Source organism: Mytilus californianus, unplaced genomic scaffold (assembly GCF_021869535.1).
Source record: "Mytilus californianus isolate M0D057914Y unplaced genomic scaffold, xbMytCali1.0.p SCAF_13, whole genome shotgun sequence".
In the NCBI taxonomy this organism is placed as follows: Eukaryota; Metazoa; Mollusca; class Bivalvia; order Mytilida; family Mytilidae; genus Mytilus; species Mytilus californianus.
In genome coordinates, this window is record NW_026262615.1 from 42,281,973 (window position 1) to 42,301,465 (window position 19,493).

At 32.5% G+C, this 19,493-nt stretch overlaps 1 protein-coding gene across 1 annotated transcript; it reads right to left on the reverse strand.

The window, feature by feature from the left end:
* Positions 1-372: 372 nt before the first annotated feature.
* Positions 373-6,450, reverse strand: LOC127723713 (glutathione S-transferase 1-like). The gene is made up of 5 exons (XM_052230466.1): positions 6,259-6,450; positions 3,331-3,426; positions 2,086-2,201; positions 1,398-1,502; positions 373-652 (listed from the first exon to the last, which is right to left on the reverse strand). The coding sequence occupies exons 1-5, from the start codon at positions 6,392-6,394 to the stop codon at positions 479-481; spliced, it is 627 nt and encodes a 208-aa protein (XP_052086426.1). The 5' UTR covers positions 6,395-6,450; the 3' UTR covers positions 373-478.
* Between the last annotated feature and the right edge of the window lie 13,043 nt (positions 6,451-19,493).

A 19,493-nucleotide genomic window follows, 5' to 3' on the forward strand; every position in this document is an offset into this window, starting at 1 on the left:
GAGAGAGAGAGTAAAAATGTTAAAAACTATAAAATAAAAAAGAACAAAATAAACGTTCTATAAATGTAAACAATGTAAAGATTATCCCATTTTTTAAATAAAAAAAAGTTCATAAAGAACGTACTGATCTGATTAAAATACAGATCCCGTGTATCCCAGCTTTGCTTACAAGGATCTGAAAACGCTCCATTCTACTTTCAGTTTAAAAACCTTTCGGGATCCTCTGGGTTTGTCGGATTAAACACACTTTCAAAAATTTGAAGGCTGTAATTTCATTGGCTGATGTAATTACTACCAGATCAGAAGAAAATCGGAGTGTTGTCAGATATCCTTGTGAGCAAAGTTTAGACACTGGATTTGTATTTTAATCCCCCCCCCCCCCCCCCCCGGTTTGTTCACATATATGTTAGTCTGTTGTTGATGGGCCATGTTAATGTTTAAGACATAAATAAAATGATGATAATGAGTGTTGCTAGATTTATATATCAGATGGCTGTCGCTTCTCTAAATAACTCTTAATTTTCGGCAATTTCTGCACGTTTTCGTAAAACGTTTTGATGTCGGCAAAGTCTTTGTATAAACCTGCACCCATACTTTTACCCTCGGTTATTTTATCAAGAATGTCAAAGAAGGCAACGTCTGCTACTGAAAGCTACAAATATATAAAAAAAAAAAAGAGAATTACATCTTTTTCCGTGACAGAGTTTGTAAAACTTTCCTCAAATAATGGTGCAACTAGAACAAAGGTTCCACGGAACCGGCTTTGCTCAACTAAAAAAAAAAACCACGAGCAATGTTATCTAGTACTTACTGGTCTAATTTCAACTAATAAGGCTTTCAATGGAAAATTTTGTTTACATTAATTAACCTATACATATATATGGTTTTATCATGACAGTTATACTATGAAAACTGTTAAAACCTGCTAAGAAACAGAACTGAATTAACGTAAACAATTCATTTACTTAAAACATGAACATGATTATCCTCACACTATGTCTGTACTCGGTTGAAAATAAACTCATCATAGATACCAGGATTAAAATTGTGTACGCAAGACTCGCGTTTTGTCTACAAAAGACTCACCAGTGACGCTCGAATAACCATAAAGGCAAAATAAAGTACAAAATTACTCCATTTGATAAAAAAAACCAACACAACATCGTGCTTTGGCATGTTTGTATGTAGGGGCCAGCTACAGCCCGCCTCCGTGTGCGGGATTTTTTCTTGCTGCGTTGAAGACCCATTGGTGACCTTAGGCTGTTTTCTGCTGTGTGGTTTGTTTGTTGTCTCTTTGCCATATTCCCCATTTCCATTCTTTTATCTATTATCTGGCAATTATCAATAGTCTTGTCATATTTGCTGATAATTTTCATAGATAAAGTTATAAATGTTACCTTAGATCCTACTAGACATTTTCCTCCATTTTCTTTCAGTAACTTGGCCATAAAAGCGAAAAATTTGGGTAAAACTTCTGTATTCAATTTTTTATTATTTTCTGCCTGAAAAAGAGAAAAATATTAAAATCGATAACATTTCATTCATAATTTAAATTAAAAAAAAATCAATTAATCAATTAGTAATCAGTCAAAGAAAAACTGCACAAACTAAATGTTCCTACCGAATATAGTTTCATGAATGCTAGGGGCGTTGCCATTAGAGGACACGTGGTCGTTATTCTTCCGAACAAACGATACACAACGATTGCGAATAAAAAAACCGGATCATTTACTAGTAATGGTGAAGGATAAAATAAACTTTCGTAGGTACTGTAGGAAAGTGTTCTAAATCAGGCCGTTACATTATTTTACATTTGTCATTTCTGGGCCTAAGTAAGCTTACTATCCTAAGATCTGGATAATTCTAATGCTGTTTCAGATACGTTTAATTAATATTTTTATTTAATTTAAAAATAACTTGTGTTGTTCGTTTTTATTATTATTCTTAAAATATACAAACGTTTGTATATATATTCAGATCAGTTTATTTTTTATTTATTTTTTGTATTTGTCACAAGTATCTTGTTTACTTATATGAAAATAAAGAATTATTATTATTATTATTATTGTTAACACAAATACTGACCATTTTTGCTTCATCTTTTTCGAAAAACACTTTTATCATTTCTGTGAACATGTCATTGATGGTCTCAAAGATGACGTCACATTTGGTATTTTCCATGTTATTGGTACCATACATTCCTGTTTAAAATTATTAACATTTATAGTATATGTGATCGTAGCATTTGTGCTTAAGAAAAATGTATGCCGATTCCTAATATGTCCTTTCTGTACAATGGAGTGTAAATCAAAGCTGGTAGATCATACCCACATTGTAGAAATTCTTGATATCCATTCTAATTCTATTTTTTTATTTAACCTATTCAACCACGCATTTTAAGCCAAACGTTGATTCAATGGAAAGTTGATCTAATGGATCTAATCAATCGGACGGGTAGATAGATGGATGGCTGTTAACGTCCAATGGCAAATTAAATGCTTTTCAAGACGAGAACATGATACGAGGATATGAATATAAACACCTGCTTTGCACAAAAGGGACATGCTGAGTCGGATATTTAACGTGCTAGTCTACAAGGTAACAGTCCACAGGAAAACATGTCACGCTACCCCTAAAGATCATTCTGACTCCGAACCGACTATTATTTGCTCTTCTCCTAAATGTAGCGTGTTTACTGTAGAAACAGATAATACCAATTTGCAAGTCTTTGGTTTCATACGGCTGGGTTCTAGCCCACGACCCCCAACACTCGATGCAAGCACGCTACCAAGAGACTACTGAGGCCGTCCATCCGTCGGTCCTAAGCATTTGTTTATATCACGTTCAAAAATAGACTGTCCTCATTCCATGCATAACCTTCTAGAACCATCCTTTTTAAATAAATGAACCCACTCCTGATACACTGCCAGGTTTTGAGTTACTTTCATCATTAGTATAACTTAAAATGAATTGACCATTTTGAAGACCTTTTTTATATATCGTGAAGAGATATTTCAGATTAAAAATTACTTGCGAAGTTCATAAAAAGGTTGCTGTCGTACTCGTCAGTCTAATGTTACGAAAGTAGTTCTGGCAACATGGTCTATCGAAGTGTAAGGAAAGAAATATTAACGGACCAATCACATCTAAATACTTGTACTTATATTCATAGAACCATTTTTACTATTCGGGTGTTTGGGATAGTGGTATGAGCTATTGCCGATTAGTCATTCGTCACAACTCGGCCGATTCCGTAGGAGAAGAGTAGCGGATTCATCCGAGGACTGCCGATTGGCCGATTAGTATTGAAAAAGTACATAAACAACTTACCAAATTCACGAGCAATGAACCGAGCAATGGCACCCGTCTGGTTAATCATGGTTTTATTATCTACCGTTAACACAGGCATCTGGCCATATGGTGTTTCTGAAATAAAGTCATAAGTTTTTAATAGTTTGTACTTATGTTGTACTGTTACACCACTATCTCAGGATCGGAGGAGGATTTGGCGCCAGCAAATATGTTTTACTACGCCACATTCTGTATCTGTCTCTTCCAAGTCAGGAGCATTTACTTCGGTGGTTGTCGTTTGTTGCTGTTTATAATATTTGTTTTTCGTTTATTGTTTTGTACATAAATCATACCTCTAGTTTCGTTTTGATTGTTTTACATTTGTCATTTCGGGACCTTTCATAGCTTAATTACTTTGTGGTATGGGTTTTGTTCATTGGTGAAGGCCGTACGGTGACCTATAGTTGTACGTCAATTTATACGTCATTTGGTCTCTTGTGGAGAGTTGTTTCATTGGCAATCATACCACATCTTCTTATTTTTATATAAAGGTTTGCTTTAATTTTCCAAATTTACCCAAAAAAGTATTTTAAATATGTATGATCCATGCCAAGCTGGTATTGACTTTTGTATTATTTTCCGCAATGGCAGACGCCTAAACAAATGTCTTTGTAAAACAAAACGTGAATTGTACATTGTATATGTTCGTTGTAATCTCTTTATAATTTAACACAATTGTCATTTAAATTTGTCATTCAAATCTAAAGATGAAAAATGGGAACAACGGTAAATCTCCTAATCTCAGTTATTTGTACAATGATCATAGTATCTGTAAGACATGCATGATATTGTATATTTGTGAATAACATTTAGTTTATTTTGAACTACGAGACATTGAATTACGTGCATATATAGCTATTAAAAAAATATTGCATGTCGTCATGTCCATGATTTAGTAGTAGAATCTCCCTTGTCTCATTCTTAATATAACCACATGCCTACAAAAATATTTAAATTCAGAAACGAAGAATGAAGAATTGGAGCTAAAATTGACAGTAATTTAAGCCGCCTCTAATCTACCGTCTCCTTTGCTTTCAATATGGAAAATTACACACTACAGTGAACGAGTAAGTTAAACATCCCCCCTGGTCGTGGCATTCGCTTAAAAGCTCAAAAGTACTTATGACAAGAAGCAATATATCAATATTTTTTCCGGTATTAAACCTGCTTCAATCTAAAAATTCTTCAATTGATAATGTCAAAACCAATTTTCAATAATCATCTTTGTAAATAAATCATGTAAATTAAGTCCGTTTGAAGTTTACTAAAATGCACAAAATAAAAATTAAAAAAGTCGAATTTCATACGTGGTAGATGAATTTATATATATGCCATTTGTTTTTGTCAATTGCCCATTCAATCTGTCTTGTAAATATGTACTTCACAATCAGTGGCGGATCCAGGAGGGGGGGGGGGGAGGGGTTCTGGGGTTGGAACCCCCTTTTTTTTGGACGAGCAATGCATTTGAATGCGGACATATAGTTGGAACTCCCCCTTTATCCTGGGTTGGGACCCCCCCCCCCCCCTTTTTTTAAAAATGGCTGGATCCGCCCCTGACAATCCAGCCTATACAAAGTGAAAGACAACCTTGACTAAGATAACCTCCATTCATATCTAAATTATGTTGTTTAGAATTATGAATTGAACGGTTATAACTTGTTTAGAATTAATAATACAACACCAGACATGTTGAGGTCAAGGTCAATTCATTCACTCCATCAACTTTTAATATATTGGATCAAATAGACAACTTGTTTTATTACTGAAGCAAACATTTAAAAATTAGTTGTCGGACTTTTCATACAATTTAACATAAATATACACTGCAGAATAAGAAACATCTGATTATTAATCCTTTATTTTCGATCGGATTTGTTTTATACCGATACCAATGGCAATCCAAAGATAAACTGTGAGTGTGTTTGGTTTAAATGTTTGTTTTCGTCTTAGCAAGCAAGGAATGTAATTGATCAGTATGCAGGCTTTCAAATAATATTGATGTTTTCATGTTTGTAATCTTGAATTTTTCTACAACATGTTGAACTTATAAACTCAGCATTGTTTAATATTATAAAATTGTATATATAGTTTACCAGAAATCGATTAGTATTTAAAAGGGTCTGGATTGGGTTGGGGCGCAGGAGAATTTTTTTGCGGATGAAATATCCATTTTCACATTTTGCCAGCTAGTAAGGCTTATTCACTTTCACTCTTGTACACAACTAGTTACTCCATTGACCTGCCTTTTGTTGAACAGAATATTCAGTTATATAATGTATTAGGCAAATATATATCCTCTCAGTTGGTACTAAGCCAAAATCCCCACTCCTCCAAAATATAAAATGATCATCCCCTTGTCTCTTTTCTTTTTTAGTCCAATTTTTATCCATTCTTTATTTTTTAACCTATTATTTCCTGCTCTGTAAACCCCACACAGACGCTCATTCAATCGAGCTGTTGTTTTCAATATACATTTGTAAAACAACAAGGCCGACAAAAAAATATACTTGTGTCTACTGCTTCTTTATAATTGTATTTCAATCTTTACTACAATTCGCATGCTTGTAAAATATAAGATACGAAAAATGTAAATAGAAAGGAATTTTGTCGCACATTAAGGGACGACCATTTGATTTTCGGAGGGGGGCGGGGGTGTGAAATAAAATATCGTGGCCTGGTTAGAGTTGAAAATAAACAATCTTGCGCAAGACAGGATGAAAATAAAAAAATCTGCAACACAAAATGCAGGAAATAATTGTATACAAAAATGAAATAACAATTTTAAGTGGCTAACCCGCAGAAAACAAGTATGCATGCGTACATGAAGTAACAGCTGAAAAGGAATAATCAATCCGCAGAATACCTTTCGTCTCATAATTTGGGCTACACATATATAAATTATCTTACTTGGTTTAAATGCTGCCCATGAATCGCCCTTTAATCGGTCATCTTCGAACTCTTGACCAGCTCCAGCAAACATAAGACGAAGTACTTCACCTCTTCCTCTTTCTTCAAAGTAAGATAGTTTGTATTTAGCAGCCATTTTGAATGGATGGTGCTATCTTCTTGTTGCTAAAAAAATGATTAAAGTTATAAGACTGTCGAAGCTATTTATACAAGAATACAAATGATGTTCTATATACTGACTTTGAACCATGACCTATATAATAGAATTTAAGTAATTAGACTTAAATTCGGTTATCGCAGGGGTCACATCCGGAATAGTTTTTTGGTTTTAGCTATACTTTATTCATGACGTATTATTCTGTGACGTATTGCAGTATTTTCCAGATAATTTGAAACTTGAAAGCTGCTCAAGTTGTAGTTCGCAAAAATTTGAAAAAAAAAATGAAAGAATGAATTAGGAACTTTTCTGGTAATTTAGCATTTGTTACGTTATGGTATTTGTGTTTGTGCATTCCATTGATAATAATAGGTCATCGCAGGAGAATGATTAATTTGTGTGATCATGATATAATATTGAATCAGATATTTAATCGCACCACGTGGCGAGCACATGCATTTGAAAATGCTGTTTTAATTTTTGCGCTTTATTTGACTTAAAGTTAAATTGAAATCGTTTATTTAACTTAATGAAAATATTCTTTAAATTTATGCATGTTTTTTAATTAATTTGTTTTTACTTGCAGTTTTCATAAAATGCGAATTGGTTGTACGGTGATGATGGGTTATCAATTTAAATGTCTATGTTTAGCGTTTATAGAGGATAGTTTTTGTTGGTTTTTGGACTTGGTCCGACCGGTAAGTAAAATGTATTGTTTATAGCAGCAAATAGCATATTTTTCATATATAAAAATATAAACAAAAAATGAAAATACAAACTAAAGGTTAAGACGATTTGGACTCTTAAGTATTATACTATGTCCCAGAGCTGATGTACATGTATAACTTGAACATTACCTAATTATACCGTTGGTACAATATGATTATGGTCATTGAAATGATTCATAATTCTACTCCTTTACCGGCCACAGCTGTAGTATTTGTCGTAAAATGATATGATTTTTTTTTAACAATTGCATTTTGTAGGTTACATCTTGGACTATTATACTTAGTTTAATAGTCCCAGGACTGAGGTTACATCAAGGATTTGTGTAATGAGAATTTTATACATGTATGTGATTTGTATATATATATATGCACTTAGCATTATGTAGAGTAACTTAAACAAAAAATTGAAATGCTTAATTGCTTAGCTAAGTAGAGATACGTTTAATCATTAAAATATTTTGAATTGTAGCACAATATGTTGAGACGTTCATCCAGAAAGAGAAAACCATATAACTTCTCCAGTCAAGGTGCAGCAGCTAGCAAAAGGATCCCTACTAGGGTTGTGATTGTCAGCATTCCAGCATTCCAGCATCTCAGGTCCCCTCTCAGAATAGTACATGTTCATCCAATATAGTTTCTGCACCTGTTGTTACTTTAGCTGGTTCTTGGATATGGACTGGTTCCCTGCCTGACCACTCTCATTTGGCTCTTTTATCATCATATCATCGTACGTAATCTATTCTAGACCCCAGATTGGGCAGTCTACATATACTGTTTCACGCTTGGCAGTGCCTGGAATGGTACCACAGACAGCTAGGGAATAATAGATCAGAGCTAGGCAATCAATCAAAATTTTATAATACTCTTACACCTACATGTAATACAACACAAATCCACACTCTAAATCAAGTAATAGGTGTACATACTGATATTGCTGTCAACGTACCTCCAAATCTTAAGGAAAAAAAATAAATAAAAGTGAAAACATTGATATTGCGTCACTTTTGTTGCAAAATATGATTTCAGATACCAAATGCACAAAAAATAGAAGTTCAAAATGGAGATCTTGTCACCACAAACAAAGCTAAAAATAAATAGCATTGAGGTTTGGACTACAGAATTTATTATATTTACAAGCATTTATTGTAATGCTCATTTTGAAATATTTCAAGAACTGTTAAAGTACATGAGTATAATTCGCTTAGGTGCAAATTGCTGTGCTAATCTTGGAAATATTACGATGAACAATTTCGTTTACGAAAAAGTTTGATCCTTCCAAGTTCCTGGGCTACCGTTGATTCAGAATTATGGTTATTGTACATAAATGATAACCAAGAGAACAAAAAGTACTGGTAGTACTACGGTTAATATGGACACAGATTCAAAAGTTAATACAACTGATCTGAAATGTAATGCTTTTAATTATGAAGGTGGTTGTTTCAGACAAACTTGTTTTATAACCATGTTTGCTTTCGTTGTAATGCTGGTCATCCTTTTATGTCCTGTCGTGATGGGCAAACATTTGCACGGCCTAATCAGAGAGCTTTTATGATAATACACAATTCAGGTCTCCAAGACCTCAGAATCAGGCAGTGAACAGGCATTATTTTTATATAAATTCGTTTCGTATTGGTGCAGCAACCACCTTGTCATTGTCAATGGATGGCGTACCAGATTTGAAATAAGGGAGTTCTGATGCACACAATGGTTATATTTATATTTAGTTCAGAAGTGATTATGCATTTAATTAAATTGTGTAGTATTAGCTGTAGGAAATCCTGTGAATATTTTGATCATCTAGTATCGAGCAAGCTTTTGTGGCAGCAATGGATAATCCAGGTGGGGTTAATTTAGGACTGGGTCGTTTAAATGTTTAGTGTGGTGGCATGGTCTTGAGACAGGTTAAAATCAAATTCTAAATAATCAGTTTTAATACAGTTTTTGATATTTTGGCTTTGCCATAGATATATATGTATGTAAATATGTCTAAAATCATTTGTTCACATTGATTCTTAAAGGTATCTGGCTGACGAAATTGCAGCGAACCGCCCTATTTATGGCAGTTGACAGAGTCTCTGTTTTCCTGTCAATGTGGCAGAATTCGCTGCATATAATCTGAATTTTAATAGCTAATATACTCGTGAAAATATAACATTTTAGGTTTACAAGCACCCGTGTATTCCACGGTCCTTCTATACATATCCGTCTATCTAGAATCTATCTGCAAGGTTGCTATATTATCTGCGGTAACCATTCATCTATCTCTCTATATCTATATATATATATATATTGTTGAATCTATATTGTGAATAAAAGCTGTGGCCAGATATCGCCAAACCATAAATGTAATTTGTTTTAATGGAAGCATTTGAGATAATGACTTTTACTAGATTTTCACCTAAAATGAATTATTTACTAAAGCTATTATCGATATTTTTATTAAAATAGTGAAAACATCCCTAAATAAGATTGTAGTTCATGTTCTATATATATTAAACATGTTAAAGGTGTTCGCTTATCTTGTTTTTAACCTTTTTGTCAGATATTCGAAATCCTTGATTTTATCCATGACGTGCCATTCAAAAGTTTTTCTTCTAATTCCATTTTTTCTTTTCATAATTCGATTACATATTGTATAAAATACGAATTTTGAAAATCTTGTAAAATCACTTTTTTTCATAGTCTTTGAACTAAATGTAAGAAAAATCTAGAGAAAACAATTTCTCTCTTAATTTTCAAAGTTTATTATTTCAAAAACAAGGACACGGACCTTTCATTTTGTCTGCTTTTTAAGTTTTGTTATTTATATACTTTCGATTTATAACAGTGTTAAAAAGCTTTTTATTTTTAAACAGAGTGGCGAGAAAGGAGAAGTGGTATATATTAAACGTATGGTACGCGTGGAAGTACTAGTGCGCACAACTCCTCAGATACGATTAATTAAGATCAAGCATTTGGTTTACCATGCAAAGACATGATACATTGAAGATCACGCGCACGAGACAGGAATACACTTCATTAGATACGATCGAGATCAAATGTTTTGTTAGCCATGCAAAGACATGAAACATTGAATGATATATTTTTTGTTAAAGGCCACTATTTACACTGTTGGCTATTTCGTTGCGGTCAACTTGTGTAGGCGGAGGAGGCCAGAGTGCCCGGAGAGAACCACCACCGACCTTCGGCAGGAACATTGACAACCCTAGTCAATAGTGTGCTTCGCGTAAAATAATAATGGTGAAGGTTATAAGTCCACTAAGCAAAACACACAGAAAACCCTAAATGATTAAGCACCATGAACCACACAAACAATAGAGGCACACAAGTATGCGAATGAGTCTAATTCGTTTTGAGAATAAAAAGATTTTGAATTTAAACACAGATTTATGGTTTGAGCGGTCTTGGTAAAGGTTAATCCGGAAAACGTTTCAAATGCATCAAATTTATGAAGTGTTGTTTTCATTTTTGAAATATGAATTCATATATTGCTTGATTGGTATAAACCTCTCAACAGTAACGCGATTGTTGATTGCTTAACGTTAAGTTGTAAATATGTACTTACAGGACAGAAACACATTGACAATAAATATATACAATAGTTAGGTACTGCAATTGGGGGTCGACTGGGAAGATTGGCGATAATTTTGGAAAGTCACTTGAAAATGGTGGTATATTGGATAGGGAAAGAAATGTATTCCTGCAACAGGCCACCTACGAATCCCTAAAAGATTTGTCACAATGGTTCATAACGTGCAGAGTGCGTGGCACTCTCTCTCTCTCTTCACACAAGGCATCGACTTTAAGTTAACGTTCCCTTTCTGGGCGGATGTGGCAGCGAATTTATACTTCATCCATTGCGTACACCCCTCTTTGGCAAGGGTTTATCTGACGGTCGGAATAAGACAAAGGGATGATCATATTTCTGTACCCCAAACACTGTCACAGAAGGTATTGCATGACGATCTGTGTCTTTCATTTCTGTATTCTTTATATTTTTTGCCAATTATTCTCTATTGTTTATATTTTTGCCAGGTTTTCTTTATTCTTTTTTTTTTTTTTGCCTTTTATATTCTGTATTTTTATCCAATTATTCTCCATCTGTAAACCCCATCCAGACCCGCATGTATTATGTTAGTTGGACGAAATAAATAATAATTGTATAATATATAAAGATGTTATTCCAGCTGAATGGACCAGGGGTACATAGACATGTACATGTATATGTATACATGTATAATGAACTATCATGATGTAATCTAATAGAATAAATGAACTTTGACTAAAACCAACAATGTTTTAAACAACAAAGCAGTAAAACGTACATAATTGAAAAATAATTGGTCTATAGGTAACTACAAGAACTGCTAAACAATAATGCACCGAATTGAACCTGGTCGAATTAATGCGAGGTAAATTAGTCCAGAAAACAATAATGAACTGTTCGATGTGAGCCTAGGCTCCGTGTTTAAGGCCGTACTTTGACCTATAATTGTTAACTTTTTATACACTGTGACTTAGATGGAGGAGAGTTGTCTCATTGGCACTCATACCACATCTTCTTATCTATATACAATGTACAAAGACAATTTTGACATGACAAAAATAATTAAAATGTCTATCAATAAAATACAATCTAAATGAACTTAGAGTGTTAGGTGCCGTCTTCAACTTTCAGTGAGGTGAAGAGATGTTTGTTTTTCGCCGTGTTGAAGGTCTCACTGACTTTGAGATGAAGAACAGCAATAAAAGCCCTGTTACTTTTCGTGTTTTTTTGCGGTGCATGTACTGGTTTTATGTCATGGATGGATACCCCATATCCATTGTTTTTTGTATAAAAAAATACTAAAGATCAAAAGGAAAAAGGAGATATGGAGTATACGTCAATGAAGCAGATTTCTGAAACCAAACGACACAAAAAGTCATAATGTATATATACCTTAATATCTAGAGGTTAACATACAATCTTGACAGTCAACATATATATTTTCGTACATTTTGCAACGTACATTCTGAATGAACGTTTAAATATTTTCACACGAATTTCCAGACGTAGAGACGGAGACACTATTACAAGGAGTACCTTTCACCTTTAATAGAAAAGAAGTCGATAACACCAAATTATCATGGCAAAAGCTTAAGGATGTTCGCTCCTCTTGTTTTTGAATTTTTGCCAGATATTCGGAATCCTCTGGTTTTATCCATGTAGTGCCATTAAAAAAATTGCCCACTAACCATTACTCTTCTTTTCATAATTTGATTACATATAGTTTAAAATGCCATCTTTGAAAATCTTATTAAATCCTTGTTATTTTTCATAGTTTTTGAAAGAAAAAGGTGCCAATGTTAAATGTATGAAAAATCTAGAGAGAATCATTTACCGCCAAATTTTCAATGGCTTATATATATGTCTCGAAAACAAGCACACGGACCCTTCATTTTTTTCTGCTTTTATAGTTCCTTTATTTATATACTTCCAATTTATAACAGTCTTTTAAAATCTTGTTATTTTGAAACAGATTAGCGAACATCCTTTAAACTACGTAAAGACAAAACACAGTCTGTAAAATGCTATATAGAAAAAACCAAAGACTGAGCAAGTCGAACTCCACAAAAACCCGAGAGATATCTAAGGAGGGTCAAGCAGAATCAAAACCACATGTGGCATGCACCCGTTGTATTGCTTATTGCAGTATAAATTGGAATAACAAATGTCACATGAACAAGACATTTGAACAAATACAGATTGAGTAACACACCCCTAATAAAAGACACGTCCTGTAGAAAATAAAAATGTCTGTCCACTATAACCATGATAACACTTCTCGGTATTTATACATGGTAAAAGCTTCCAGTTAGTCACAAAGAAAGCATATAATGACATATTGAGGTTACGCAAACGCATCATTTAGATGTTGTATTCGTCAATATCAAATGCATTTGTAATTACTTCCTAAATCAGTTGCCTAAACATGCTAAACGAGCTTTGAAAATAAACACATGAATTAAAATCAATCACGCAACTGTACGTCTTCTGTTATTTTATTACAAAAACATATTTCCATAAGTAGGTGTTATTGCAACATTCCTTTGACATGGTATATAACAGTTTCGAACGATAAAACGCGTTCATACCAACGTCTTTTTCATTTGCATGTTACATGTAAGCTAAACAGGGAGGAGGGTTTGACGCCAAAAAAAAATATAGTTTAACCCAGCCCGGGCCCATTCTGTATGCATTTCCCAAATCAGGAGTCTGTAATTCAGTGATTTTCGTTTGTTGCTGTATATCTTTTTTTTTTTTTTTTCGTTCATTGTTTTGTACAAAAATCAGATCGTTAGTTTTCTCGTTTGAATTGTTTTACATTTGTCATTTCGGGGCCTTTTATAGGCGACAATGCGGTGGCGACTTGTCTCATTGGCAATCATACCACATCTTCTTATTTTTTTATATTTGTTTAAACAGTAATACAAATAATAAATTGATATGTTTGTCATCGTTATATACAAGCTTGATTCAGTAAGAAATGGGACAAGACAAACACAATTGATGTGTATTTTTCAAAGTTAGACCAACACGTGTTTATGTTTAAAGTTTTTTTTTAAAGATGTTTGTTTGTTTACAATAAGTCACGTGTTTGTGTGTTACGAATTACTATTCTGTAAGATTAAGTGACTGCTCATATAAAACAGGTTTATTATCATCTAATCTAAAATTAAATATCAATGGTTGGTATGATGCCGCAATAAGATGTTTTAGGAATTGTTATGTTTAAATTAACTTAATTGAACGAGTCTTTTTTTTTAAATAAATTTAAGCGGGATTAGTTTTCTTGTTAAGTAAGAAAATTATTAAGGTTTTTAGATGCTCGTATTAAGTGCGGCAAGATCATTTTGCGTGATTTCCCACCAACCAACCCGTTATATACATATAGAATATTTTTTATATATTGGAGCACTGTACCGTAACGGAAGCCCATTTAGGACCTCCAAAAAATATATATTTGAAATCGAAATCACGAATTGAAGAATTCGTTATTACAGATTAAATTCGTGATAACGAATTTCCAGAATTAGTAATAACAGTTTATGTAATTCGTTATAACGAATTCGTTACCACATTTTTTTGTAATTTGAGATAACGGATTAAAATCGTAATACTGAATTTTATAAATCGTGATAACGAATTGTATAAATCGTTACAACGGATCGAATTCGTTATCACAAAATCGTAGAATTTGTTATCACATTTTTTGGGTAATTCGTGATATCGGATTAAAATTGTTATAATGAATTTCATAAATAGTTATAATGGATTAAATTCGTTATTACAAATGCGTAGAAATAGTTATAACGAATTTATTCCGTTATCACAAATTATACAATTTGTTATAACGATTTTAAACCGTTATCACGAATTAATCAGTAATCACAAATTACAAAAAAAAAACTGTGATAACAAAAAACACTAATTCGTAAGAACGATTTTAATCCGTAATAACGAATTATAAAGTTCGTTATCACTTTTTTAATCCGTTATCACGAATTTAAAAAAATTGTGATAACGAATGTAATCCCTTATTACGAATTACAAAAACTGTTATAACTAATTCCCTAAATTCGTGATAACGAATTCTAGAATTCGTGATAACAATTTAAATTCGTGATATCGAATTAAACTTATATTTTCGGGAGGTCCTTAATGGGCTCCCGTATTCATATACGAAAGCCCATTTGCAACCTCCCAAAAAAATCATTTGAATTTGATATCAAGAATTAAAATAGTTATCACGAATTGTAGAATTCGTGATCATAGATTAAATTCGATATCACGAATTAATGGAATTAGTTATAACAGTTTTTGTAATTCGTAATAACAGATTAAATTCGTAATCACAATTTTATGTTATTCGTGATAACGGATTGAGAACGTGATTACGAATTGTATGAATTCGTTATCACGGATTAAATTCGTTCCCATGAATGTGTGTAATTTGTTATTACAGTCTTTTTTTTGTTATTCGTGATAACTGATTAAATTGGTTATCACAGATTTTTGTAATTCGTAATAACGGATTGCATTCGAGATAACTATTTCTACGAATTCGTGATAACGTATTTAATCCGTTATAACTGTTTATCCAATTTATTATTACGATTTTAATCTGTTATCACGAATTACAAAACAATTGTGATAACTATTTCTACGAATTCGTGATGAATTCAATCCGTTATAACGACTAAGGCGACTAATACAATTCTTTATCACAAATACTGTTATAAATAATTCCGGAAATTCGTTATCATGAATTTAATTTGTTATAACGAATTCCTTTATATGTGTGTTGACGATATAAATTTGTGATTTCGAATTTAAATATATATTTTTGGGAGGTCCTAAATTGGGCTTCCGTAGGTTTAAATACGGCAGCCCATTTAGGACCTTCCAAAAATATAATTTGAATTTGAAATCACGAATTTAAATCGTATATTAATGAATTATATAATTTGTAATAACAGATTAAATTTGTGATAACGAATTGTTAGAAACAGATTTTATAATTTGTAATTACGAATTAAAAACCTTATAACGAATGGTATAATTTGTTATAACGAATTATATTCGAATTCGTTATCACAGTTTTTTTTTGTAATTTGTGATTTCGGATTAAAATTCATTATCAGAGATTTTTAGTTCACCTGACCCATAGGGTTAAGTGAGCTTTTCTCCTCACTTTACGCCCGTCGCTGTTCATTACTTTTACAAAAATCGTCTTCTCTGAAACCTTTTTGCCAAAGTGAAACAAACTTGACCACAATCCGGGGCGATTTAGTTTTAACGCATTTTATTTGCAAAATTAGCAAAAGGGATTGGACACAAACTGAAACAACGTTAGTGACGTCTTCTCCATGTACAAATATAAACACAAAAACACTGTACCTAGAATAGAACACAAGAGCAAATGCAAGATTTTTTTTTCTTTTATCTTGAAAACCGCTATAGAAAGAGAATTGTTTGGAATCACAAGATTTACGTACTGTCTATTTACATCAAAATGGTATGATGGCTATTTATAGGAATAATTTTCCTTTATTGACTTTTTTTTTTATTTTATGTTTTGTCTATTATTTTGAAAATTATAATAGATAGAGAGAATCTTTCAATCAATTATTAGAGCGAAAATGATCACTGAGAAAGCAAAGATCTACAAATAATTCCACATGGTTGAAAGCGGTAATTGACCCTTTTTTACCCTTATGTTCTATTTTTAACCATGTTGGCCATGTTGTTCCGCAGGCGGGGTCATCGCACACATTCTTTATAGTAGATACCCTTATTTATTTCTCTCACTTCACTACACTCCAGGCAAACCTTATCTTATATACATGTATACTTATGCACATTATATTCCATTTTCTTCTTCCTCATATCTGTTATTTGTTTTTGAATTGCATGCACTCCTATTATGTTTTCGTCATTATCAAATAATTCTTAAATTATAAGCATATCAACAAAAACTTGAAATGATTAGTCTGTTCGATTTTTTTTCCTGGTTTTACACTTCGATAAAACATGTTGCCAAAACTACTTCTGTTGCCTCTGTGTAAAATATATTCATGGGCGATAGGAAATCGCCGGTCTAAAAAGACTTTAAATAAAAAATAATGAATAAAAATGTATCGGTTACGAATTATGAGTATTAAACACATTTTGTATGCCCCTGCCGTTAGCCGATGGGGTCATTAAGTCTAGTCCTTGTCTGTCAGTCCAGTCCGTCAGTCGCGTACGTTCCCAAAATTGGTTCCCGTCCTCTAACTTTAGTTTGCCTCAACCAAATGTTATAAAACGTATACACTATGCTTCTTACCACAAAACGCAGATCAAATTTGAAATTGAATGGCGCCACTTTTACCGTTCTTGAGTTAGGCCCTTTATAAATAGACAAAGTGCTAAATCTGTCGTTTCCGTTCTCTACATTTAGTTTGCCCCAACGAAATGTTATTAAACTACTACACAATGTTTACTACTTCAAAACACAGATCAAGTTTGAAATTGGGTGGCATCACTTTTACCGTTCTTGAGTAATGCCCCTTTACAAAAACAAAAAAACAAACAATATCGGATTCCCTAATTAAGTGTCCAATCCCCTTTTCTAAATTTGCAAATAAAATTTGTTTAAACTTAATTGATTGTGGCCAAGTTTGTTTCACTTTGGCCAAAAGGTTAAAAAAAAGAAGATTTTTGTAAAATTTAATGTACAGCGACGGGCGCAAAGTGAGGAGAAAATCTTACTTAACCCTGTGGGTCAGATGAGCTAAATATCTGTGATAATGAATTTTAATCCGAAATCACAAAATAAAAAAAAACAGTGAAAACGAATTCCACAAATTCATTATCACGAACATAATCCGTTATAACAAATTATACAAATCGTTATAACGATTTTAATTCGTTATCACAAATTACAAAAAAATTGTGATAACGAATTTAATTCGAAATTACGAATTATAAAATCTGTTTTAACGATTTCCACCAATTCGTTATCACAAATTTAATCTGTTATGACAAATTATACAATTCGTGATAACGATTTAAATTCGTGATTTCGAATTCAAATTATATTTTTGGAAGATCCTAAATGGTCTTTTGTATTGAAAGGATGTTTGGAGAAAATGTATTTGTATATGCATTCGATGGACGATTAGCAATAATAGAGGAGGGGTGGACATATATTTTAAAGATCACATGGCAATGACAGCGTGTTCTAAATCGAAAGCTCAGCATGATATATGCTTAAAATATACAAGATTATAATAAGAGGAAAAATATGTATACTTATTCATACACTTGCCTATCATTCAGCAGATTTATACTTTCTCTTAGAATAATTCGAAGTATTTTTTTTTAGTCATGTTCATGGTAGCTCAAATCTTAGCATACTTGGGAATTGATTGTTTCACTTGTAAGCAGATCAAACTAAAGCTGATTTATTGTTTAAACAAATTTTTACAAATTTATACAAAACATTCTTTTCGCCTTATAAAACTACAATTGCAACCACTAACAATAATGTTATTGTTTAATTAATATCTCATCTGCGTATTCTAAGTCGGCTTATTAAGAATTTGCACTTTAATAATGTAAATTTGTTGAAACTGCATTTCATTACAGTCTACGCAATTTACATAACAGACAATGTTGTTGTGCGCAGAGCGTGGTATTATATTTCGGGAAGTCTGATAAGGCTTTGCGTGATAGATCATACTATTTGCCAAATAGCTATTACTTCATTCCTGTAAACAAATAAACAACATGCAGTTCACATGCAAAATATGTAATAAGTTAATAAAGGCGATTATAATGTACGACACTAGTCTAGCTATCAATAATACTAACTATGAGATAAGTACATGTAAACCAGTTTTTAGAGAATTTTCATTTATTTGGTATTCATTGGGAATCAAATTATTATTAATTAAAATGAGGATCTTTTCACATGTTTTCTTTAGGCTTACAATACTGATACACATTGCCATTGTCATGTCATTACCAGTCACTGAAGTGTCAAAATGAACGGATTGCATTTGATTCAGAATCTTGAACTAACAATGATTTAGCATTAAGATAATGCTTTAATGGACTTTTGACAGTATAGAACATATTAAACGGTACTGTACCGTTCATTAATTTTGTTTTTGAATATTCAATTTTTGTTGTGGCTTTTTAAAACTGAATATACGGTATTGGTTTTGCTCATTGTTAAATGCCATACACTGCAAACCTATATTTGCTAATATCCACGTCATTTGGACCAAATGTGTCTCAATGGCAATCATACCAAATCTCCTTGTTATAAAGCCAATCTATGTCTAGGTGTGCTATAATAAAAGTTTCATAATGATAAAAAATAACTGCAATTTAGTAAAACTCCTTCTGATCTGATTATGAGGGTCTGGATGGGGGTCCTTCATTTCTGTATTCTTTAATTTTTTATTTTTTAGGCCATTTTTCTTTTTCTTTAAACTTTTTGCCCATTATTATCTATTCTTTATATTTTAGCACCTCATTATTCTCTATTATTTATTTTTTTGGTCCATTTTTCTTTAATCTTTATATTTTTTGCCCATTATTCTCTATTCTGTAAACCCCCATCCACACCCTCTGTTATGGAAAGTATCGGACATTATTGAAGTAGACTGGTATCATCTTGATAATGTCCTCATAACGATAACATAAGTAATTTGTTCTTTGATGATTATGTAAGAACTATTGATCTCGACTATTTATTATGACAACATATAGAATGCTATGATTAGATTTGTACGACACAGAAAGTTTTTCTTCCTCG

Excerpts from the sequence above, each read along its gene's own strand:
- LOC127723713 (XM_052230466.1), bottom strand. The coding sequence starts at position 6,394 with ATGGCTGCTAAATACAAACTATCTTACTTTGAAGAAAGAGGAAGAGGT. Across the intron at positions 2,202-3,330 it reads GTTCATTGCTCGTGAATTTG|GAATGTATGGTACCAATAAC; the intron begins GTAAGTTGTTTA and ends AATTTTAAACAG. Across the intron at positions 653-1,397 it reads AATGTCTAGTAGGATCTAAG|CTTTCAGTAGCAGACGTTGC; the intron begins GTAACATTTATA and ends ATATATTTGTAG.